The sequence below is a fragment of the Myodes glareolus genome, chromosome X (assembly GCF_982192425.1).
Source record: "Myodes glareolus chromosome X, mMyoGla1.1, whole genome shotgun sequence".
Lineage (NCBI taxonomy): Eukaryota > Metazoa > Chordata > Mammalia > Rodentia > Cricetidae > Myodes > Myodes glareolus.
The window spans coordinates 128,355,299-128,380,890 of NC_142053.1; the positions used below are offsets into that span (position 1 = coordinate 128,355,299).

Below are 25,592 nucleotides of genomic sequence, written 5' to 3' on the forward strand. Positions count from 1 at the left end.
CCACTCACAGGAGGACTCAGAATCCTCTGGGGTAATGTAGAGTGCAGGGGTTGTGTTTGGATAATATTCTGGTACAAGGACAGTGTGCTTGAGGAATTTGAAGTGAGGAGCAGGGTGTTACAAGGTCAGTCTTAAGTGGTAGCCACTCATACTGATCCATAAAGCAAACATTGTGGTACAGGGGCAAGGGATTGGGCAGTTTACTTTATAGCAGTGGTTAGGTCGCTATTGCTGCCAAGAGATCATCATTTCCCTCACTAGATCCCTGTACTTGCAATGATACTTTCTACAAGTCATCACAATTGCATTCAAAGAAATATTAATGTGGATGTCCTCTATCCTAAAGAGCATTCCAGACCTTGAAATGGGAAAATGATGTCCACAAAATACTCTGATAAGAACTCGATGGTACCTCAGTATCCTATGATGGGGTTAGAAGTGATACCAAAAGCCCAGGTGGACTCTGCAAAAGAAGCCCTGAAATCAGTCTACAGCATTAGGCAAGTGCATCTCATATTGTACTTGGGCCAATGGCAGAGTACTGTGGAGTGTACCAAGGACAACCACATGCCCACAACAGTTTCAAAGTAAAAACAGTCCTTTCATCACTGAATACTCCCAGGCAGTGCAAGACTGTTAGAATTTCAGCAAATGTACCCAAGGCCACACAGAGAGCTCAGAAACCACAAGGATGTGTCTCAAGTCAACATCAATCATGAGAAGTCTCAGAACACGAAGGAGACTCAAGACTGACTGTCCTTAAGATGAGCTTTAGAAATCTCTTGTCCCCAGTCCTGAGAAACAGGGATACAACTGGGTCAAGTGGTGTTAAAGAAAGTGGCAATGAAGGTTGTGATTGCAACCATTCAGTCCTATTTGGTGAGTAACTTACCAGCATATTGTCCCTGAGTGTGACATTACAGCCTTGCACCTTGTCACTAGCAAGAAAGAAGACCCAGTCTGATCTCATACTTACATTGACTCCTGAGAGATGTCTATGTAGGAAATATCTTCTATTTCATTTACAGACTTTGGTTGGGTTTTTATTTATTTGGGTGTGTTTACTTTTGTCTGTCAATACGGGGTATTGGACCTAGGACCTGTTACATGGTAGATATATGTTACTACTCGTCTATATTTCCAGACTTCTCCACTGATATTTTCTTTTGACTGAAAGTCTCAGGACCCTATACAGGCTGTCCTTGAACTCAGTCTGTAGCCATGCCTTACAGAAGATGATTCTTCTGCCTCAGATTCCAGGCTAGCTGGGATTACAGGCCTCCACCAACAGGCTTTTTCTTCATTTGTATTTGAAGACAAGGACTTGGGCAGATTTCTTCTTCCAAGAGAAGAATTGAACAGTACAGTTTCTCCCAGAGGGCCATTAGTTATCTGCGCTGGTTTTTTAGCTTCATTTAGTCTGCAAGCTTCATGGTGTCTTGAAAATCAGCAACTAAGTTTTTTGTATGCAATAGGAAATCTTGGCATATGAAAATGCACTGACCACAGTGTGGGAAAGGCCAGATCCGCAGGATTGTAACAGTATGGACCTCTCACACAGGTCAAGAAGGCTTGACATCTTTCTACACCTGGTCCACATCAAACCTTTTAACAAAACTTGAAGAAAAGTCCAAAGAACAAACGAGGAACTAAAATCCAGCTGAGACATCTATCTTGCCAAGAATGTTGACTGTCGCCTCTCTAGTCATAGTTTACAAGGTTAACCATTTATTCTTTTGAGAAATCAACCTGGTCATAATCCCCAAGATTGTTCCCAAGCAGAACAGGATGAAAAAACAGTCATTAATCAAAGTAAGCTCCGAAATTTCCCTCACTTGGTGGGAACTCAAGTGATCTTAGGATACATCCCTCACAGGATATGGGGGAAATGATGATGGTGCAGAGAATGGCACAGGAGTTCACCAAATCCTTCAAAAGTTGAGATTTTCTGGAGACCTCAAAGTGACCTTGCATCAGTCTGTCCTGTGCTGTGGTCAAGTAGACAGAAAAGGATTCTCCAGAGGGAATAATATACTGGTTGTGCTAATCTGCAGCAGGGACCACAAACAAGCAAGGAAAGGCAAGAGGACTGTGATATCATGCAGGTGACTATTATGTCTCAAGTGCAAAACCTCAAAGGGAAACCAGTGCCTTCTGCCATTGGCCCAACTGAGGAACCTCACAAATTTGGAGGCGATATGAAATCTGGGGGAGTACATAAGCAACTCCTCTGCTCATTAGGACCTGTCCAGCAGTCATTCCATGTGTTCAAACATGGCCTCCAGGCAGTTTATCCATAAAACTCCATCTGTTTTAACTTCAGGCAAAATATCTATCTGGCCTGTGGCCATGAATACCCAAAGTCATCGTGGCTAGAGATGATGTAAGTATCCGTGCAATTGAACAGTAGTTACGAATGAAAAACCATCGGGACAATGTGGGTTTCAGGTCAAAGTTCTTAAAGTGCAGATGGAGGGAGTTAAGTCAGGGAGAGAGAGAGAGAGAAAGAAAGAGAGAGAGAGAGAGAGAGAGAGAGAGAGAGAGAGAGAGAGAGAGAGAGAGAGAGCAGAGAGTGAGGAGGAGACAGAGAACCAGAAAGGTGGAAGGGAGGAAGAATGAGAGATACTGTTCCTTGGTCTCAGCTCCACTGAATATGGTCATCATGGTATGAGCATGCTTAAATACTGTCAAGTGTCACAATGCAATGAAACCAGTCTTGCCTAAAACAGCCCACTTGCATTAGTGCAAAGGGAGCTTGTACTAAGTTGGAGAGACCTGGTTTTCAACGCTGGTGTTTTTCTCTCCAGTTGTGTGTCTTTTGCTGCTCATGGACTCCTGTCACATTCTTCAGGATCTGATTGCACAGGTGGATGACTTGGCAGCAAGTTTCCCTCCCTGCCTGTGACTTGCAGCCTCAACCTACTTCTGTCTCCAGGGGTGCTGGGAGGACCACACTGGGGTTGGAGTCCATACTGGGTTGTTCCAAAGGTCAGTTAGGTCCTTACTCTCTGAACACTAGCCCCTTATCGTCCCTGGTGAAATATTCTTCCCTTTCTATAGGTTCTAGACTCCAGTAGAAAAGGGTCGCTTCTCTCCATCACCAGTCTTGGAAAATACTTTATATTACCAGAGGGACTGTTATGGAGGTCAGGCTTATACCGATTCAATAAATACTTGGGAGCTGTTAGGACATAGGCTGGTGATAAACAGCTAAATTACTTGCAAAAGACAGTACGGGGATGGCACAATGTATTTACCAGGACAAGAGAGTCAGACTCTTGGAGGAGGCAGATTTGCAGAAGTTAGGGTCCAGCTGGAGGTACACAGTCATTCCAGTTCAGACTAGGTCACATAGGATGAGCCTGACTTTACAAACAATTACAAACAAATGTTTTAGAAAGGCCAGACATGATGGCACAAGAAATCCATCCTAGCAAACAGGAGGCAGAAGCAAGCTGACCGGCATGTGTTCCAGGCCAGCCTGGTATACATAGAGTTCCAGGCCAGCTCTGGTCAAATGTGAGATGAGAGAGTTTTTCAAGAGGGTAGAGGACTTCTTTCTAGAGTCTGTTCTCTCTTTCCATTATGTGATTGCGAGGAATGGTACCCTGATTGTCAAGCTACGTGAAAAGCACCTTGCTCCAAAGATGACTCTCCTGCATGACTGATAGTGGTTCAAACCCAGATGGGCAGCCTGCCATAGATGTCACCCTGCACTGCTCTCCTTAGGTGCTCCTGAATTGTGCTGCATGCATGCAGTTTCAGACTGCAGATTCCTTCTCCTTTTTATTATTTGGTTGTGTGCCTCACTCTTACAGAGAAATCATTAACTGAGTGTCTGTTTACTGTCGCCTGCCAAGAACACTAACATCCTCTCCTGAAGATCTGCTTCTCCCACTTGGGAAACATTAACCATTAACACATGTCCTCTGCGTGGCCTGTGGTTCCCTGCATTGAGCGCTGGCTTCACAAACAGAACAAGCCTCTTCTCCGTAAATGTGAAAACTGTGTAACTCTCATGGCTACAGGGTAGATGGAATAGATGCTTTTTTATTCCTTATCACTGACCCAATCATTGAGAAAGCATGGGCATTAAGGAAGGGAGTCCCCCTGCACAGGCTGTTTGGCTGCTCGATATGACAATTCATGGGGATAGGTTCATCATTAAGTGGCATTGTCTGTTTCTTCTAATGGCACCTCAGTTCACTCATCATAAGCCACATTAATTGTACTGATAGTTTTAGCATTCCTGGGGTCTGACACAGGCTGGGCAGGCCCTGTTCCACTGGCCCAACCTGCCCCAAACAACTGCACTGATTTTGATGGTGTGAGACGCCCTCATCCACGTGAAAAACTTGTTATACAAGGAACAATCATCCCACCCAGCTTTCCAATAGCTCTTTAGTCAGGTATTGTGTGCAGTAGCTTAGTCTTTATCAACATTACACATCATGGATGGAACTGCGAGGAACAACACACAAGCCGTTCATATCTACATTTTGCACTTAATCTCTGACAGAATTACAGGTGCTTTACATAAAGCCTGATGGGCAAACAATGGAGCATTAAAGGAAGAAACCTTCTCACTCAGAATGTGGAGTGCAGATACCCGATCCAGTCTTCACGTTCACGATTGCAGAGGCAGAAATTTGTGCCATTATAGGTAGGAAATCTTCTTTCTGAGGAGCTGCCCTGCCACTCATTTCAGAATGAGAACAAGCCCCATTCTCCCTCTAATCAATGCTCATTGCTGCTTTGGTGTTGGCTTATTCGCTGCTGTTGTTTCCTCTTTCATGTTTTAAGGGAAAGTACGCATTCTTTAATGTGCCTTAGCTTCTCAGAAGGAGGGGTCACATTATACAAGAACATTTAACATGGAGACCCTAAATGAGTCACTTGGAACCCAACCTGAATGGGACAAACAAACCATTCAGAATCAGGAGAAATCCTCATGCTGCTATTTTAACATGAATTAGGCAACAGACGTGGCAGAAAACATATCAAACTGTCACGAAAGACCCTCTGAAATTGCAGTGGTGGAGAAAACAGCAAAAGAGTACAAATGCCCATTAAATCCTACTGAAAATACAGACAAAAGCCAAGACTGCCTTGTGTCAATGTCATTGCTTTTTATAAAGAAGAGAGGAGGAGCACCCAGGTCATCACGTCGGTGATTGTCCTCTCTGCTGTAGGCTGTAGAAATGGGCTTCCTTCAAGATCTGGTTAATGATGGAGTAAGCACTTTGGCCTTGGCACAGTGCATAGTCCTCCTGTGAGAACTCGGGGATATTGGAGTAACGTTCAGCAATGTTCTGGTTTAAGCTGCTTTCTGGTACACTTCCTCGTACTGGGTTATTGATGCTGCTGTGGTTTCTTTCATTATCACTGCTTGACGACTGGAAGGAGAAAGACAGAAGGAGGATGGCTATTATGATACTGTCATCATTTCCTCTTCAGCTTGAAGAATACTGGCATCACACTCCACAAAAGGCTCCACACTCTATGAAGTGCAGACACTTGGGTAGCTCCTTCCCTCCGAGGGCAACACTATCACTCAAACTGGGAGTAATGGCACCCATTTGACAGAACAGGAAAGTGATGATTTACAAACCCAAAGGCGAGTCTTTGGGAATGTCATGGAGAGGGTTCAAATGCAGGTTTTCTCCCTCCGAAACCCTTCACATATCTTCTGACCCTGGGAACAAAGGCAGCGTTCACATTTTGGTGACCATATGCAGCAGAAACTTCAATGGGTCAAGAACTCAACTTGCTTGACTCAGGTAGATCTAGATACATTTTATCCAAAACCTACCTGTGTCTGTCCCAGAGGAATGGCCCACGTTGACAAGCCTTTCATCTCTTGCTTGAGAAAGGTAAAAGTCAGCCATACTTACTCATTGCCTGATGAGAGCTGCCCCGAAAACCTTTACAATGCTCCCTCCTCACTTATGCTTCCATTCAAACCATGCTGTGTTACCCCTTACTGGTTGTTAAAGTTAAGGCTGTGAAGTTGAAATGCCAGCTCTTCCGTACAAGCATCCCGAAAGCTCTCCCATGTCCCTTCACACAACCCCACTTTGCTCTCCGATTTTTCAGGGAGAAAGCAAGAAGAACATTGCAGTTAGTAGCCTGTCACTCTGTTCTTCACGTTTTTGTCTTTTCTAACAATAGTAGGTGGGGTTCGATTCTCCCTCCCTATTTGGAAGGTGAGGTAATTTCTGGAACCCCATTCCTCCTGGTTCGGTTTGGAAAGCATCTCTATGGGTCCTGTCTCTGTCCTGTGCAGTAAATCTATGCTTCTGCCCTCACTTAAAATCCTACTCTGTCTCAAAACCATTGCAGCCAAGGAGAAGACTTTCATCAGTGTGTCTGGGAGGGTTCTCTTGCCATCGTGGAGATAGATATAAATGCCACAGAGTGAGCAATGAGTCAAAAAGAGAAGCTGGGTGGCCATTGCTCCTACCTCTATAGTGCGAGGGTCCTGGAAGGCCTGGTCCTTCTTATTCCTCTTTGAATGAGGGTCATCGTAGTTGTCCTCTTCATTGTCATCTCTTACCCTTTTCCTGAAAATAGTTTTCAGAGGGAGAGGAAAACCTGTCGTCATTCAGGATTGATCTTTGGGTGCTTAATTTTCAACCCTGTGAAAATACCCAAATCTGCAGCCTTGTCTAGGATTAGAACAGTCAGAGCTGCTCTGATGAATTCAGAGTCTGCAGGTAAATGGCACTAGGCAGTGGAGCAAACATGTCAAACAGGAATCCTAGGAATCCTAGGTGTGCCCAAACCCCAAGTTCAAGTTCCCTACATCAGAATCTTAATTTGAGTCACTGCTTGGGACCAAAAACTTAATGAATTTTGTGGTCAAACGTTAAAACTCTACCTGTCCAGGCTCATTTTCTTATCCTCTGAAATAACTGCTCCAAGTTAGATGAGTTGTCTTTGCTTATTAACTCTTGTGTCCTTTTGACCTGTGACTAGTAACAGAGGCATTCTGTGTACTGTCAGATCATTCATGTTGCTATACCAACAAGTATGATGTCACTGTAGCTAGTTGACTTGACTGCCACCATGACACTGTGACTGATGACTTCCCTGAAACTGTCTAGAAGTGTTTTCATGCTTCATTTCCTTGTATCTTCCCCCATGCCCTCTTTCCACAAATAATTAGTTTGTAATATTTGACAGCATTATTCTTGAATTTTCTTCATATGCTATTATAGAGATATTCTTGATAAGTTATTATATTAAAGATGGTTGGTAGGATTTTAGACATGTATTTGTCTGAGTTCACTTATTTATCCCTAGTTTTTAACGTTTCTTTATTGTCAGAGAGAATTCTTCATGGTCAGACATTGTACTTAGTTTAAAGACTTTTAAATCAATCTATCTACAAAAATTAACCTGGATATAACAAGCAGAGGGTATGCCCAGATAAAGAAGTGTGAACACACAGAACTTGCTGGATCTATTGCCAGTGTCTCTTGCAAATGTTTCCTGACTTTTTTCCTTAAAATAAGTTAAAGTGGAAAATTAACTGCATCAGGGCAATGCCCAAGAAGTTGCACTTGACATTTAATGTAAGGATTTTTTTAATGGAGAAATACTTCTGAAAGTGAAAAAATAATGAAATATTACATGTCTAAATCAAATAATATCCTGATGATACAGATGCTACATGGATAAAATTATTCAGCAGATTTGTATACGATGTTATTTTAGCCTGTGTGTGTCTTTCCTCTGGTATTTGTGCAAAGCAGACCCATTTTACATAGTTTTAGCCACGTGTCAAAAATGAAAGAATTTTGCAATCTGTTAAACTCTCCAGGCATAAGCTTTTCTGTGAAGTAATCATGTCCCCAAACTCAAGAATATATTCCTAAATTAGTGTATTGTTCAATATATTTTTAAGAATTTGAAATTACAGTTATGTATTTCTTTGTGTGTCTGTGTGCAGATACATGGTATGACCTATGTGTGGTGGCTGGAAGGCAACTAGTTGTAGTTTCTTCTTTCTTTATGCCAGATGGAATCTAATTGAAAACACATCAATAGGCTCAGTGTCAATGGCCTTTAGCCACTTTTATCCTTCAACAATTTCATACGTGTATAGAATTTGCTCCGATCAATCCCATTATAAAATTTCTGTTCTTCCACTCCTGCCATATTTCCCTCCCAACTACAAGTACTTTTTAATATCCTACTAAGACCATGTAATGGTATCTATATGTGCACGGCTTTAAGAATATCTGTTGGTGAATGGGCTAATTTTCAGGAGTCAAATCCCTTACAAAGCTGGGTTCTTTCCCAATAACTATCACTTGCTAAGTGCTCCTCAACTAGGCTTGCAAATTCATGAACTACTTCCAAATACATGCTAAGCTTTTCCCTGGCTTGATATTGTGTATGTGTTGTACATGTGGGCAAAGCTACCATGGAACTCATGTAGGCAACAGTTCTGTCATGCCCCGCAAATGGAATTTCCTGACAAACATCCATCACCATCACTCCTGACTTTTACAATTGTTCCTTCCCTTCTTCCCTGATGGTTCCAGAGACTTGGAATGGACAGATTCATGCTTTAGATGACAGGTTCTGTGGGCTTGGGGGAATCCAAGTCTCTTATTCTCTTCATATTGACCATTAGAGGTTCTGGGGTTAATTGACATCTACTTCAAATGGTGGCTTTCTTGTAACTGTTGAGAGAACAACTAATGTATGGATATAAAGAAATGTTTGAGGGAAGTTTAATATTGTTTCCATTAAACAGAATAATAGTACTAAATTCTTTTTAATGCTTAATAATCCAGAGACTCTTGGCTGCCAACATTTTGCTGGAGACTTATTTCTCAAGAATTTAATACCCAGTGTCTGTGGGACATTTTAGCCTTTGCAATCCCTGATTTCTAGCAGCAGAGTGGAGCAGAAGTAGGGAGCACTCCCAAGTTTTACATTTCTTCCTTGGAATGCTCAGGTCCTTGAGCCTAACATCCAGGTTCTAGGGTATACAGTGTTGGGACCCTTGGCCCCTGAGAGGGGAATCTTGTCACAGGTGCAAGACCTAGAATGCCAAGACCTTTGGCCCTTCCAGACTCCTCAAACCCTTCCATGGAGGTAGATCCCACCCTTTTCCACCCCTGGATCCTCACAGCCTTCTGTCTTTCTTCAGCATCAGTGCTCTGCCTCCTCTGCCTTTCTGTTGTTCCTTCTTGCATCCTCTCCTCCTGCTCCCCCTATCATTTCTGCCTCAGCCTGTGTGGCCCAAAGACTCTTCCACTGCCCCTTGCTGTCACTGGTGCTACAACAAGGACTGCTTCCTCTGCAGGTACAGCAGACGCTGCTCTATGAGCTGCTGTCTCAGGTGCCATCTCCTCTTCAAGCTACCAACTTAGCCCAGGGTGTCATGAAAAAACGAAACCCCAGATCCCAAACTGGCAAGAACAGACAACAAGGGATGTTCTTCTAGCGGACTTTACACTACAACAGCAGAGGGCAAGCTGACCCAGAAAGAGAAGCAAGGTGCCAGCTCATACAGTAGGAATGGGGGTGCAGCAAATGTCTTTGCATAAATGACTTCAGAACTCTTCATGCTAATAGAATATTGTGAACTGCATCAATGGAGGCCATCCTGCAGGGCCACCAGGACAACTGTTGCCCTCTGACGAGGTGAAACAGCTGTCGAGCCTTTTGAGGTGTATATCCAGAGCCGCAGTGCCAAAATGCAAACCCTGACAAAACCCTCTTAAAGCTATTTGAAAACACCCTGGCACGTAAAACACCTTCTGAAAGTGGAGCTGGCATACATATATTTGTGCATTGCAGAATGCACAAAGCATCTGTGCACTGTTCCAAGTCACTAGGGTACAACCAAGGCATTTAGGTAGGCTTCTGAATGGGAACCACATAAGGCTGACAGACACAAGCAGACAGACGGCCTGTGACAAAGTCTGGTCTTGAGAGTCTGAATCACATACAGAAAACATTCAAAGGAGATTTAAAGTAGAGTCAAGGAAAGCTCAAAATCACACTAACAGTTCCAGCATTTAACAACACTTAAAATTATTGAACAGTGATAAATGGGGCTTAATATCCCAGGGCTGGAGGGAAGGCAGGTCCCTGCGATCTGTCACAGAAGGACAAGCACTACTTGGCATTTTAAACACAATTTTCTGAAAGTTATTGGTGTGAGATGGTAGCAGGAAAGGACAGACATTTTAACAGAAGACATAAGTGGGGTAAAAGTAGGTCTAAAAGTGACCTGAGGTGTAAAAGGACATCTAAAGAGCAGTGGGAAATGCAGTAACCGTAACCACTGTGTCTCCTTACTGCTCTGCTTTTCCCAGTTAGATAACAGATTAATGCAAACAGAGAGGTGTTGTAGGAATAAGAGGGAGGGATAATTTTGTTCTATGGCAATGGGCAAGACTTAAGACCACACCAAAAATACTCAGAAGGCAGGGTGGCAATGAAGACTTATAGTGCACATATAAAGAACCACACTGAAGTCAGGTATGGTGGTACACACATTTAATTTCAGCACCCAGGTGACAAAGGCAGGTGGGTATCTGTGAGTTTGAGGCCAGCATAATCTACAGAGTGAGTTTAAGCACAGCTAGAGCTACATAGTGAGACTCTGTCTCAAAACATCAAACACTCAGAAATAAAACAAGGAAACATTCTCTTAAACATTCAAACTGAAATTCTTAAGATCACCCACATTAACAGTGAGATTTTTGAGATTCAGATGGCTTTTGGGTAGGTCTGGTGGTAGGTTTCATGACCACAGAAGAAAGGCCTCAAAGTCATTGCTAGTGTGGCAGGGAGTGTGACAGGGGAAGGTTTAGGGCAAGGTGTCAGGAGGTCCTTTGGAAGCACTCACTAAATCTTGGAGGTTCCTAAAATGTCCCAGAGGACAGAGTCCTTAGTCTTCATTGCAAGCAAGGAGGAGGTGGGAAGGCCTGCTATGGGACACACAGGCAGGGATGAAAGGGCCTACCAACAGCGACCTGGTGTGGATAGGGTGTACCTGAGACCTGTAGAGGCCCCTGAGGAGCAAAGGGTCCCACTGCCTCTCAGCTTCTTACCTCTGCCTTGGACATTCCAGAAAGTTCAACAGAGGACACCAGTAAATGCAGGATTGGGGATATGGAACCCAATTGACCACTTTTGGAAGCAAATGAATCTAGTTATTGGTGGTGACATCAATATACCCAACTAGAGCTTTCAACCTCTCTGCTGGCATTTTCCTAAATGGCTGCCTGATATGGAATCTATCTGCCAAAGCAAGCTTTAATATTGAACTCAGAGGTATTTTGTTTTGGAAGGCCAGACACAGGTTTTCAGATGATACTCGATGGTCAGTGATAGGGCTTTTACCACATGCCTTAAATTGACATCTGTGTCTGTTTCAACAGGAACTAAATGTGTCTTCATGTGCTTTGACTGGGAAGTTTGCATAGCAATAAATTCTCTCTGAAATATTTTGAGTACATCTTCACAGTTTATGGACAAACATACTAGTGTTTTAAACAGATGAGTACAAAGAAAGGTGTTATGTCAGGCACTTCTTTCTACCAGCAACCTTGTACTCTCAATGTAGTATATGAATGATGGGGCAAGGACTACCTCCAAGGTCAAGGCCAAAGAGATCATCAAATAAATGTGTGCCAGCTTGTACCAAAGACGGTGAGTGTCTTGCTGTTTACAGTGCTGTGCTTTCAAATGTTGACTTTTTATGTGCACACTTGTAAAGACTCCTCGTATGCTAGTAAGTTTCCGTGGAGTCAATTGAAGGAAACAGTGATCCTGGAGAATTACATTTTGGCATTACAGGAATGTGCATGTTTATATGTTTTCCAGACATGTGTCCTTAAACTAGCTAGTCCACTGTGGGAAATATTATTTATTTGAGTACTGCAAAAGTAATTCATTGCTACTTTGACATCAGATTTTACTTGCAATAAAGAGAATCTCTGAAATCTACTGCAGACCCGTAATATTGCCATCAACTCTTTGAGATAGAAACAAATTTGGTGAACTCGTGCTATCTGATAAAGAAGGAAAGTGTATTCTTAGGCATGTATAGAAGTCCTTGAGCCAAAGGTTAGTCATGTTGGCACACTTTTTAGGAATACCTGCTTTAGCAAATCCATATCGCATACTTAAGAATCATAATGTGCATTTCCACAGAACTATTAGGACCATACAGTTGTTTATAACAGTTGGAGCCTCATGAGCAAGTAAGTGGGCATGCATGCAGAATACACAAGACTTTGATTGACGATGAGGATGAAGTACTATCCTGAGTAAAATATCACACAAGGCTAAAATAACCAAACTAAAATGTTTTCTTTTGTACTTTTCTGCACTAGAAACAAAGCAATACAGAAGTATTATTTTATTTCATGTAGATAGCTCCAAGCATGATAGTGTTTTCTCCCTGCCATATTTAGGATATCATTGCAAGTTTAAACACACACGTGATAGTGTGTTCTATTTTTCATTGTTTCTGGTTGGTACCTGTCTGATTTTCTTAAAATAGTTCTGGATTCACAACTGAAAATTTCACTTACATCAGTTCAGTTAGTATGTTCTGAAGTTCAAGGGTCTACTGTGTTTTTCTTTTACCACCAGTAAGTGTTCTCTATGACCATCCTATATCTCGAAGCCCTCCATAGTGAAATTGTGCACAGGACTGAAGGTCCTTCACATTATGGCATAACACTTCTTACAAAATTCCAAATATCAGCATCAATTACACACCTTTCTAAGCTTTCAAATTGAAGTTGTGCTGAGGAAGTCCTTAATTACTCTCTTCGTGTTCAAAGGAAAGGAAAGCCACGGGTGTTAATGAGGACAACGTGCAGTCCCACTTATGCTGTCTTCCTGTTGGAAATTTCCCATTGAATCTCTCTCAATAAAGTCTTACTTTTTTTGCAAAGAATTCTTTCTAGTGGTCCAATTGATTCCCAGAAGTTAATGTTATTTAGCACTGTATCACTTGTAATTTTGGGCCTTCTTTGGCATAGTGTATAGACCAAACCTTGGGAGGTATTAAACTTTTTTCTTTTTTTTAATTGATTTTTATTGAGCTCTACATTTTTCTCTGCTGCCCTTCCCCTTCAACCCTATCCCTAGGTCCCCATGCTTCCATTTTACTCAGGAGATCTTGTCTTTTTTCTACTTCCCATATAGATTATATCTATGTATGGCTTTCTTAGTGTCCTCATTGTTATCTAAGTTCTCTAGGATTGTGGTTTGTAGGCTGGCTTTCTTTGCTTTATGTTTAAAAACCACTTATGAGTGAGTACATGTGATAATTGTCTTTCTGTGTCTGGGTTGCCTCATTCAAAATAATGTTTTTTTCTTGCTCCACCCATTTTCCTGTAAAATTCAAGATGTCATTATTTTTTTCTGCTGTGTAGTACTTCATTGTGTAAATGTATGACGTTTTCCTTATCCATTCTTTAGTTGAGGGGCATTTAGGTTGTTTCCAGGTTCTGGTTATGACAAACAGAGCTGCTGTGAACATAGTTGAGCACATGCCCTTGTGGCATGATTGAACATCTTTTGGATATATACACAAAAGTGGTATTACTGGGTCTTGAGGAAGGTTGTTTACTAATTTTCTAAGAAATCACCACACTAACATCCAGAGGGGTTATACCAGTTGCATTCCTACCAGCAATGCAGAAGTGTTCCCTTTTACCCACAACCTCTCCAGCATAAGTTGTTATCAGTGTTTTTGATCTTGGCCATTTTTGCGGGTGTAAGATGTAAGAGTTGTTTTGATCTGCATTTCTCTGATGGCTAAGGATGTTGAACATTTCCTTATGTGTCTTTCAGCCATTTTAGATTCCTTTGTTGAGAGTTCTCTGTTTAGGGCTGTACTCCATTTTTTACTGGATTATTTGTTCTTTTGAAGACCAATTTCTTGAGTTCTTTGTATATTTTGGAGATCAGTCCTCTGTCTGATGTGGGGTTAGTGAAGAACTTTTCCCATCCTGTAGGCTGCCATTTTGTCTTGTTGACCATGTTCTTTGCTTTACAGAAGCTTTTCAGTTTCAGGAGGTCCCATTTATTGTTTCTCTCAGTTTCTGTGCTGCTGGGGTTATATTTAGAAAATGGTCTCCTGTGCCAGTGCCTTCAAGTGTACTTCCCACTTTCTCTTCTATAAGGTTCAGTGTGGCTGGCTTTATGTTGAGATCTTTGAACCATTTGGACTTGAGTTTTATGCATGGTAATAGAGATGGGTCTATTTTCATTCTTCTACGTGTTGATATCCAATTATGCCAGCACCATTTCTTAAACATGCTTTCTGTTTTCCATTTGATATGTTTTGCTTCTTTGTCAAAAATCAGGTGTTTGAAGGAGTGTGGATTAATATCCGGGTCTTCAATTCAGTTCCAGTATTCCTCCTGTGTGTTTTTATGCCAATAACAGGCTGTTTTCAGTACTGTAGTAGAGTTTGAAGTCAGGGATTGTGATGACTCCAGAAGTTCTTTTATTGTACAGGATTATTTTTGCTATCCTGGAATTTTTGCTTTTCCATATAAAGTTGAGTACTGTTCTTTCAAGGTCTGTGAAGAATTTTGCTGGAATTTTTATGGGTATTGCATTGAAACTGTAGATTGCTTTAGGTAAGATTGTCATTTTTTACTATGTTAATTCTGCTTACCCAGATGGGAGATCTTTCCACTTTCTGGTATCTTCTTCAATTTCTTTCTTCAAAGATTTAAAGTTGTTATCATACAAGTCTTCCACTTATTTGGTTAGAGTTACTTCAAGATATTTTATGCTATTTGTGGCTATTGTGAAGGGTGTTGTTTCTCTGATTTCTTTCCCAGCCCTTTTATCGTCTGTGTACAGGAAGGCTACTGATTTTTTTTTAGTTAATCTGGTATCCTGCTATTTTACTGAGGGTGTTTATGAGTTGTAGAAGTTCCTTGGTAGAATTTTTAGGATTGCTTATGTAAACTGTCATATCATCAGCAAACAGTGAGAGTTTGACTTCTTCTTTTCTGATTTCTGCCCCCTTGATCTCCTTTTGGTATCTTATTGCTCTAGCTAGGACCTCAAGAACTATATTGAATAGATATGGAGAGATTGGACAACCTTGTTTTGTTCCTTATTTCAATGGAATCACTGGGAGTTTCTCTCCATTTAATCTGATGTTGGCTGTTGGCTTGCTGTATACTGCCTTAACTATGTTTAAGTATGTTCCTTGTATCCCTGCTCTCTCCAAGACCTTTATCATGAAGGGGTGTTTATTTTGTCAAATGCTTTTTCTGCATCTAATGAGATGATCGTGTGGTTTTTAATTTTCAACTTGCTTATATGGTGGATTACATTGACAGATTTTTGTATGTTGAACTATCCCTGCATCAGTTGGATGAAGTTGACTTGGTCATGGTGGATGATGGTTCTGATGTGTTCTTGAATTTGATTTGCCAGTATTTTATTTAGTACTTTTGCATCAATGTTCATGAGTAGGATTGGTCTGTAATTCTTTTTCTTAGTAATGTCTTTCTGTGATTTGGGTATCATGGTAATTGTAGCCTCATAAAAAGAGTTTGGTAATGTTCCCTCTGTTTCAATTGTATGGAACAATTTGAGGAATATTGGTATTATTTCTTCTTTGAAAATCTTGTAGAATTTTGAGCTGAAACTGTCTGGTCCTGAGCTTTTTTTTGGTTGGAAGAATTTTGGCAACTGTTTCTATTTCTTCAACAGCTATAGGTCTGTTTAATTTGCTTATCTGGTCTTGATTTAATTTTGGTAAGTGATATTTATCCAGAAAGTTGTCCATTTCCTTTAAGTTTTCCAATTTTGTGGAGTACAGGTTTTCAAAATATGACCTGATGATTCTCTGTATTTCCTTCATGTCTGTTGTTATGTCCCCCTTTTCATTTTTGATTTTATTAATTTGGATATTCTATCTCTACTTTTTCGTTAGTTTGCATAAAGGTTTGTCTATTTTGTTGATTTTCTCAAAGAAGCAACTCTTTGTCTCATCGATTCTTGTCATTGTTTTCTTTGTTTCTATTTTGTTGCTTTCAGCTCTCATTTTGATTATTTCCTGCTATCTAGTTCTCTTAGGTGAGTTTGCTTCTTTTTGTTCTAAAGTTTTCATATGTTCTGTTAATTTACTAGTGTGGGATATTTCCAGCTTCTTTATGTATGCTTTTAGTGCTACAAACTTTCCTCTTAACACTACTTTCATTGTGTCCCATAAATTTTGATATGTGTGTGGTCATTTTCATTGAATTTTAGAAAGACTTTAACTTCTCCCTTTATTTCTTCCTTGACCCATTGATGATTTGGGTGAGCATTGTTTAATTTCCATGTGTATGTGTGTTTTCTGGAATTGGTATTGCTTGTGACTTCCAGTTTTAAACCATAGTGATCTGATAAGGTACTTTGGGTCATTCCATTTTTTTTTATTTCTTGAGGTTTCTTTTGTTACTGAGTAAGTGATCAGTTTTTGAGAAGATTCCATGAGGTGCTGAGAAGAAGGAATATTCTTTTCTGTTTGGATGGAATATTCTATAGATGTCTGTTAAGTCCATTTGAGTCATAACATCTGTTAGTTCTCTTGTTTCTTTGTTCATTATTTCTCTGACTGACATGTCCAGTGGTGAGAGGGGAGTCTATTAGTGTGTGGGGTTTAATGTATGATTTAAGCTTTAGAAGTGTATCTTTTACATATGAGGGGGACTTGTATTTGGGGCATAGATATTCAGTATTGAGATTTCTTCGTGATGAATTTTTCCTGTGACTAATATGAAATTACCTTCTTTGTCTCTTTTGATTTTTAGCTTGAAATCTATTTTGTTAGATATTAGGATAGCTACACATACTTGTTTAGTATGATTTGATAAGAATATTTTCCTAACCCTTTACTCTGAGGTAATGTCTGTCTTTGAGGTTGAGATGTTTTTCTTGTATGTAGAAGAAAATGGATTCTGTTTTCTTATCCAATCTGTTAGCCTGTGCCATTTTTTAGGTTAGTTGAGTTTATTTACATTAAGGGATATTAATGACCAGTGATTGCTATCTCCTGTTAATTTAGTTTTCATTGTTGGTGATGATAATTTGTGCATTTTCCCTTCTTTGGGATTTGTTGCTATGAGACCATCAATTGTCTATGTTTTTGTGTATGTAGCCAACTTCCTTGGGTTGTTATTTTCCTTCTAGTATTTTGTGTAGTGCTGGGTTTGTGGATAGGTATTGCTGAAATCTAGTTTTGTAATGGAATATCTTGTTTATTCCTTATATGGTGATTGAAAGTTTTGCTGGGTAAAGTAGTCTGGGCTGGCATCCATGGTCTCTTAATGTCTGCATAACACTTGACCACGACCTTCTGGCTTTCATTGTATCCAATGAGAAATCAGGTGTAACTCTGATAGGTCTACCTTCCTATGTTACTTAGCCTTTTTCCTTTGCAGCTCTTAATATTCTTTCTTTACTCTGTATGTTTGGTGCTTTGACTATTATGTGGTGAGTGGACTTTTTTTGAATCCAGTTTATTTGGTGTTCTGTAAGCTTCTTGTATCTTCATAGGCATATCTTTCTTTAGGTTGGAAAAGTTTTCTTCTATGATTTTGTTAAATATAGTTTCTGTGCTTTTGAGTTGAACTTCATCTCCTTCTTCTATACCTATTATTCTTAGATTTGGCCTTTCCATGGTGTCCCATATTTCCTGGATATTTTGGGTTAAGCTTTTGTTAGATTTAATGTTTTCTTTAACTGATGAGTCTATTTCCTCTATTGTATGTTCAGCACTTGAAATTCCCTCTTCCATCTCTTGTATGTATTCTATTGTTCATTCTTGTGTTTGTGGCACATGATCATTTTCTCATGATTTCTGTTTCGATAATTCCCATGGCTCATGTTTTCTTTATTGTCTCTATTTCAGTTTTCAAGTCTTGAATAGTTTCTTTCATATGTTTGATTTCTTTTTCTTGGTTTTTTTAAGGGATTTGCTGATGTCTTCCAATTTTTTATCTTTTCCTCCATTTCTTTGAGGGAATTTCTTCCATTTCCTCTTTAAGAGTTTCAAAAATTCTCCTGAAGTTATTTTTTAGGTCATTTTCTTCTGTTTCATCTATATTTGGTTTTTCAAGTCTTTCTGTTGTAGGATCTTTATGTTTTACCGGTGCTGTGTTGTTCTTTGTGGTATTGCATGTGTTCTTACATTTTTGACTCTTCTTTTCCTCTAATCAGTGTTCTTGGGAATTTCTGAGATTCTGTTGATTAATCTTCTAGGTGGCAGTGAATCCAAAACTCAGATGGTTGTTCCTCATGGTACAGTCAGTGCCACAGTTCTAGTTACCCTGTTGGTTATTCCATCTTTCTGGAGATAGCTTAGCATTCCCAGGCTTTGCCCTGCTCCCTTGGAGTTTGCTGTCTCAGGCCTCCTTTGGCCTAGGTAACCAACTTTGACTTGTTTCTGTAAATCCTGGTCTGGATCCCCTCAGGCTGAAGTCCCTGGCTTGGAGTTGAACTTGCAAAGGTTCCAGTATACTGTCTTGGAGTTCCCAGGCTCAGGTGTGCCCATAACCGCAGAGCACCTGGCTCATGCTTACTCCCTCAGAGGTCCCAGACTCACACCCAAACCAGCAGAGGTTTCAGGTTCCTGGGCATTCCCTTTGATGTCCCAGACCAATGCCCAGACCCACAAAGGTCCTGGCTCAGGCCTACTTTTTCTGAGATCCCAGACCCACACCTGGCCCCACAGGGATATCTGGTTCCTGCCTCCTTCCTTTGAGGTCCCAGATTCACACTCAGACAGGCAGATGTTCTGGCTCAGGCCTAGGTTTTTGGAGGTCCTAGACTCATGCCCAGACCCACAGGGGTCCTGGCTTAGGTCTACTCCCTTGAAGGTCCCAGATTCATGCCCAGACTCTCAGTGGTCTCTGACTCTGGCTCACTTGCTCAGCAGTTATTCCACTGTATCTGTTCCAGTGGAGTTCTCTATCCCTAGTCTTCTCTGGACCAGGTTGCTGACTCAGTCCTGGTCTGCCAATGTCCCAGGACTGGATTGGCTCCCAGCTACTGCTACCATGGAGCATGTTTCCTCAGGCCCACTTTGGACTAGGTAGCTGGTTTAGTCCCACTCCTGCGGAATTTCTTGTCTCAATCCTCTAACAATTTTTAAAATTTGCTTGCCATTGTACTTATTAAATTCAAACTCTTATTTCTAGTTACATTTTTATCAACACATATCCTCAGCTTCTCTGCTTTGGCCTGACTGGGAACCACTGACATCTTGAAATTTACCTCTTTAGAACCAAGTCTGTCCCCTGAAACCAACTTGATAAAAATGTCTGGCTCAAACAGAAAGCCTGAAAAGTGAAAGAGGAGGAGAGAAAGAAGAATGGCAGGCAGTTGTCTGGAATTTGAGCAATGACTCAGTGCTTAAGAGTTCTTTCTGCAGAGGGCCAGAGTTTTTCCCCAAGCACCCAGAGCCTACGTCTCATGACTCATAACTGCTTTTAACTACTACTCCAGGGTATCCATGCTCTCTTCTCTTCTAGACTTAATCACTTGAATTCTCTCTCTCTCTCTCTCTCTCTCTCTCTCATATGCACATACTAAAGTATAAGTATATATTTAAAGATAAAGAGACACCAACGTGTAGTGTATCTCAATTCTTCACATAAGCACCAGGTTTACAATCAGATTATGGAATTGCTAGAAATTGTTAGTTACTATGTAAACTAAAAGGGAAAGGATCTAGGAATATATGGTGAGGCAAATTTCTTTGGGGCCTTTCAACTCTACCTCTGTAAGCTAAGACATGAAATAGCAATGGTTTACTCTTAGTTTCTGATCCGCTTAGTTTCTGATCTAGTTATGTGGTGGCAAAAAGTACATTTAGATCCTTTCTATTCAATATTTTTTAGATTTATTTATTTAATATGTATACAGTGTTTTGCGTGCATGGATACCTGTATGACAAAAGAGGGCACCAGATTCCATTATAGATGTTTGTGAGCCACCATGTGGTTGCTGGGAATTGAATTCAGTAAGAGTGGCTAGTACTATTAACAACCTGTGAGCCATCTCTCCAGCCTGGTTCTTTATGATTTTGAAGGAGAAATAACAGTACTGTGCCTGCGCGATTGCTCTGCTATCCAGGTGGGTTAACACAGGACGTCACATCACAATACAGCTCTCTCTCTCTCTCTTTTTTCTTTTAGCTATATTTTATTTCTTATCTCCTTTACTTTTTTGATTTCATCTCTATTAAGAGACACTGGAACTGAATTTCAGATGGGGCCACCAAGCTATCTTTTAAACAAATTGGATTAAGCTAATTTAAATGACTGTCCCACACATAAATATGCTGGTATTATATGTGACAACAAGACTGAAGTTGTTTTGTAGCCTCATAAAAATTTATATTTTATATTTTTGTCATCATGAGTGTTTACTTCTTTTTTTTTCTTTTCTTATTACTTAAAAAAATTTACCAATCCAAACTCCCACTCCCACTCTTCTTCTCAGTCCCCTCCCTCTCCCTCCACACACCCTCCACCCCACCCCTACAAACCTATGGGAGTGTCACACACCCCACCCTGTGAAAAGTCCAAGGCCCTCCCTACTACGTCTAGGTTGAGCAAGGTTTACATTCAAAGAGAATAGGATCCCATGAAGCCAGTATATGCAAGTATAGACATATCCCCGTGTCACTATCAGTAGCCCCTCAGTCTGACAGAGCTATCAACCCCCTTCAGAGGGGCTTGGTTGTTCCCATGCTTATTCACTCCCAGTCCAATTGGAGTTTGTGAGCTACCATTAGCTTAAGCAAACTGCCTCAGTGGATGATGTCTTATGATCTTGGATTCCTTGCTCATACTCTCATTCCCTACACTCTTCAACTGAATCATGGGAGCTCAGTCCAGTGCTCTGATGTGGGTCATTGCCTCTGTTCCTATCTTTTGTTGGATGAAGATTCTGTTATTCAAACTAATCAAAAGGCAGAGAGAGAACACCTGTCAGAATGGCTAAGGTCAAAAACACTAATGATAGCTTATGCTGGAGAGGTTGTGGAGCTCATCCATTGCTGGTGGGAATGCAAACTTATGCAACCACTTTGGAAATCAGTGTAGCAGTTTCTCAGAAGACTGGGGTTCAACCTACCTCAGGATCCAGCAATCCCACTCTTGGGAATATATCCAAAAGATGCTCAATCATACTAAAAGAGCATTTGCTCAACTATGTTCATAGCAGCATTCTTTGTAATAGCCAGAACCTGGAAACAACCTAGATGTCCCTCAACTGAAGAATGGATAAAGAAAGTATGGCAAATTTACACATTAGAGTACTACTCAGCAGTAAAAAAAATAATGACATCTTGAATTTTGCATGCAAATGAATGGAATTAGAAAACATCATCCTGAGTGAGGTAACACAGTTCCATAAAAACGAATATAGTATGTACTCACTCATAAGTGGATACTATTCATAAACAAAGGGCAACAAGCCTATAGTTCAGGATCCTAGAGAAGCTAAGTAATAAGGTGAACCCAAAGAAAAACATATATAGACCCACCGGGAAATTGGAATCAGACAAAAATTTGGGAGCAGGGGGCAGGGAGTAGAGGGGAGGGGAAAGGGAGGGATGAGAAGAACTTGAGGGAATGGAATGGTCGAGATAGAGGAAGGACAGATGAGAGCAAAGAAAGAGATGTCCTGATTGAGGGAGTCATTATGGAGTTAGCAAGAAACGTGGCTCTAGAAAAATGCCTAAGAACCCACAAGGATGAACACAGTGGAGACCCTAAGCAATAGAGGAGAGGATGTCTGATCTGACCTTACCCTGTTTTAATATCTCTATTTTGTTAAGAATGTTCCAAAAGTAAATGAAATTTTAGTATATATGTTCTTCAAGGTCAAATCTGTAGACAAAGTGCAGTTAGTTTTTAACTGGGATTCTTCAGACCCCTGTGCACTTTCCATTGTAACTATGTGTTTGCTCTTAATATTCTCTTCTTACAGTTCACATTTACCATGCCTTTCCATGCTCTGCTTGGGCATTAACTTCCTTCTTTAATCACTCAGAGTGTTATCACTGTTTGAATTAATTTATATTTTTAGTATCTGAGTAATAAAAACAAAAAGAAAAAAGAAAGAAATCCCACCCCAATTTTAAATAATTTACTGGGTACAGAATTCTAGGATTTTCAGCATTTTATGTGTTCTTTGTTTTGGCTCTCATTTTTCTCTTGTGTATACTTGTCCATGGTACATGCATGTATGCATTTTTGTGCAGGAATCTATTCACTCCTGCCTATGCACATAGAGGCTGGAGCTCAGAGTCTTGACTGAACTGACTGGCAAGCCATGGGATCTACTTATCACTTTTCATTTCATACTCTGAGAGGACTGTGAAAAAATCTACAGTATGGTAGCCCCCTCACTTTACACTGGTTTCAGTTTCCACGGTCAAAAGCATTATATGGAAAACTCCATGTAGGAAGATAAGACCTACCAGACCAAAAGGAGTCAACCTGGAGTCTGCCTGGAGTTGTCATACATCCTGTATGTGCCTAACCAAAAAGGATCTATCAAGCATTGTTTCCTGATTGACCAGCAACAAGCACTGTCACAGGTCCTGATTGTGCCTAGGCATGAGAGATGAGCTTGAGATGTCCACTGTCCAGCCTGGGTGCTGGGAGGGTATGTAAGTTTTTCCTCACTGTTAAATAAATGAATCTGCTGTAAACCTTATATATAATAAATATATATGTATATATATATTCTATTCAAAAATTTCCACTTCCCCCTCCTCCCATTCCCTTCCTTCCTCCCCCTCCAGTCTTAAGAGATGGCAGGGTACCCTGCTCTGTGAGAAGTCCAAGGCCCTCCCCCCTCCATCCAGGTCAAGGAAGGTGTGAATCCAAATAGACTAGGGTACCAAAAAGCCAGTACATCCAGTAGAAACAAGTCCCGGTGCCATTTTCAATGGCTTCTCAGTCAGCCCCTATTGTCAGCCACATTCAGAGAGTCCGGTTTGATCACATGCTCATTCAGTCCAAGTCAACATGGATTTGGTGAGCTCCCATTAGATCAGGCACACTGTCTCAGTGGGTGGACCAACCCCTTGCAATCCTGACTTGCTTACTCATATTCTCCCTCCTTCTGCTCTTCAACTGGACCTTGGGAGCTCAGTCCAGTGCTCTGAAGTGGGTCTCTGTCTCTATCTCCATCCATCATCAGAAGAAGGTTCTATGGTGATATTCAAGATATTCATCAATGTGACTAGAGAACAATAATCAATTTCATACAGAAAAACAAAAAAACCTAGGATAACCAAGACAATCCTATACAATAAAGGAACTTCTGGAGGCATTACCATCCCTGACCTCAAACTTTATTATAGAGCTACAATAATAAAAAACAGCTTGGTATTGGCATTAAAACAGTGATGTTGACCAATAGAATCAAATCAAAGACCCAGATATTAACCCACAAACCTATGAACACCTGATTTTTGACAAAGGAGTCAAAATTATACAATGGAAGAAAGAAAGTATCTTTAACAAATGGTGCTGGCATAAATGGGTGTCAACCTGTAGAAAAATGCAAATAGATCCTTATCTATCACCATGCACAAAACTCAAGTCCAAATGGATTAAAGACCTCAATATAAATCTGACCACACTGAACCTGATAGAAGAGAAAGTAGGAAGCAGACTGCATTACATGGGCACAGGAGAACACTTTCTACTTATAATCCCAGTAGCACAGTGTAACATGAGAGCTGGCTTGCTTGTTGGGTTATCTATCCAACTCATTACCCCACAACCGGCAAACTCCAAATAAAATCACACAGAGATCTCCATAAGTTATGAAACTGATTGGCCCATTAGCTCAGTCTACTTATTAGCTCTTATAACTTATGTTAGCCATTATTTTTATCTATGTTAGCCACAAGGCTCAGTAACTTTCTCAGCAGGGCAGCTTATATCTTTCTTCTTCTGTGATCTGGGCAGGAATGGGAGAAATCATCTTCCTCATTCCCAGAATTCTCCTGTACTCTTTGCATCACCTCTACTTCCTATCTGGATTTCCTGCCTATATTTTCAGCCTGGCCAATCAGTGTTTATTGAAAACATGATTGACAGATTACAGACAATTCTCCAGCACCACTTCCCCTTCTTTAAAAAAAAAAAAAAACAAAGGAAAATATCCATAGTTCATTTTTTGGGAATGTGGGCATAGTATTCCAGGCTACTTCTGACTGGTTGGGGGTATTGATAATCTTATGGGGACCTAAAGAAAATTTAGAGCTATAATCAAGTCCTGACTGGAGTATCCTGTGAATCTTGATCATCTCAGGCAGCAGTTTTGAATCTGTTCTGGATGTAGAAATCTGACATCTTGGCCATCTGTTCCTTCTGGAGATTTCTCAGGTGGTCTTCCTTGATCAAACTGGACTTTTTTATCTCAGAATGACTCCACAGCCTCTCATTTTCTGTGGAAACAAAAACAAAATCTCTTCTCCAAAGTAACATACCTTTTGACTTCAGTTTTGAAGTCAAGGTATTTTCAAAATACCTATCTTGGGCTAATTCAGCAGCAATTATAAGCAAATATCTTTTAGCCGCTGTTGCTCCTTCCTCAGCATTCAAACAATTCGAGAGAGCATAATAACATACAGTATCAAGATTCTCTGTGTGTTTTCCATCTTTATGTGGCTTTACTTTAACCTCTATTTCTTTTATTTTTACTTTTACTTTATAGACAGGTTCTCTGTGTATCTTTGTCCTGAAATAACTCTGTAGACCAGGCTGTCCTTGAACTCACAGAGATCCATCTGTCTCTGCTTCCCCAGTGCTGGGATTAAAGGTGTCTGCCACCACACCTTGAATTCACAGAGGTCTGTCTGTCTCTGCCTCTCAAACTTTTGCATTAAAGGTGTGTGCTACTACCCCTTGAACTCACAGAGATCTGTCTCCCTCTGCCTCCCAGACATGGGGATTAAAGGTGTGTGCTACCACACCTTGAAGTCACAGAGGTCAATCTACTTCTGCCCCTTGAAGTCACAGAGGTCCATCTACCTTGCTTCCCAAATGTTGGGATTAAAGGTGTGTACCACCACACCGAACTATTCTCTTCCTTTCTTTTTTAAGAACTTTAAACTTTTTTTCTATTAAGCCTGCATATATTTTTAAGACACTGTAAACCATTTAGAGGTTTTCTTTGTCTTTGAATCTCTCTTTTCTGAATATCTCTCTTCTTCTGACCACATGAGTCTTTATGGAGAGGATTAAAGTCATGGCTTTGATGGCTAGATCCAGCCCATTTCTTAGCTTTCCAGTCTCATGGTGGAGATACTGGCTGTAGTCATTTTTATTGCCACAACTCAATGGCTTTTTAAGGTGCCTGCTAGCAATCAAACTGCAGCATCCTGCTCACAGACCACATTCAGTGAACTGCCTGCCTGAAAGAGTCAGAGTTTGCCCTGGCAGGACAGCCCAGAAAGCCAGCATTTTAAAACAGCGCAGCTTTTTTCCTGCTATGGCTGAAAACCGAAAAGCACGCAGTCAGGTTTCTTCAACACCATTTAAGTGTTTCATGGCAGG

General features: G+C 40.7%; 1 protein-coding gene across 1 annotated transcript; it reads right to left on the bottom strand.

The window, feature by feature from the left end:
* Positions 1-4,749: 4,749 nt before the first annotated feature.
* Positions 4,750-6,988, bottom strand: LOC125417975 (protein VCF1-like). The gene is made up of 3 exons (XM_048461563.3): positions 6,881-6,988; positions 6,464-6,563; positions 4,750-5,396 (listed from the first exon to the last, which is right to left on the bottom strand). The coding sequence occupies exons 1-3, from the start codon at positions 6,892-6,894 to the stop codon at positions 5,163-5,165; spliced, it is 348 nt and encodes a 115-aa protein (XP_048317520.1). The 5' UTR covers positions 6,895-6,988; the 3' UTR covers positions 4,750-5,162.
* Between the last annotated feature and the right edge of the window lie 18,604 nt (positions 6,989-25,592).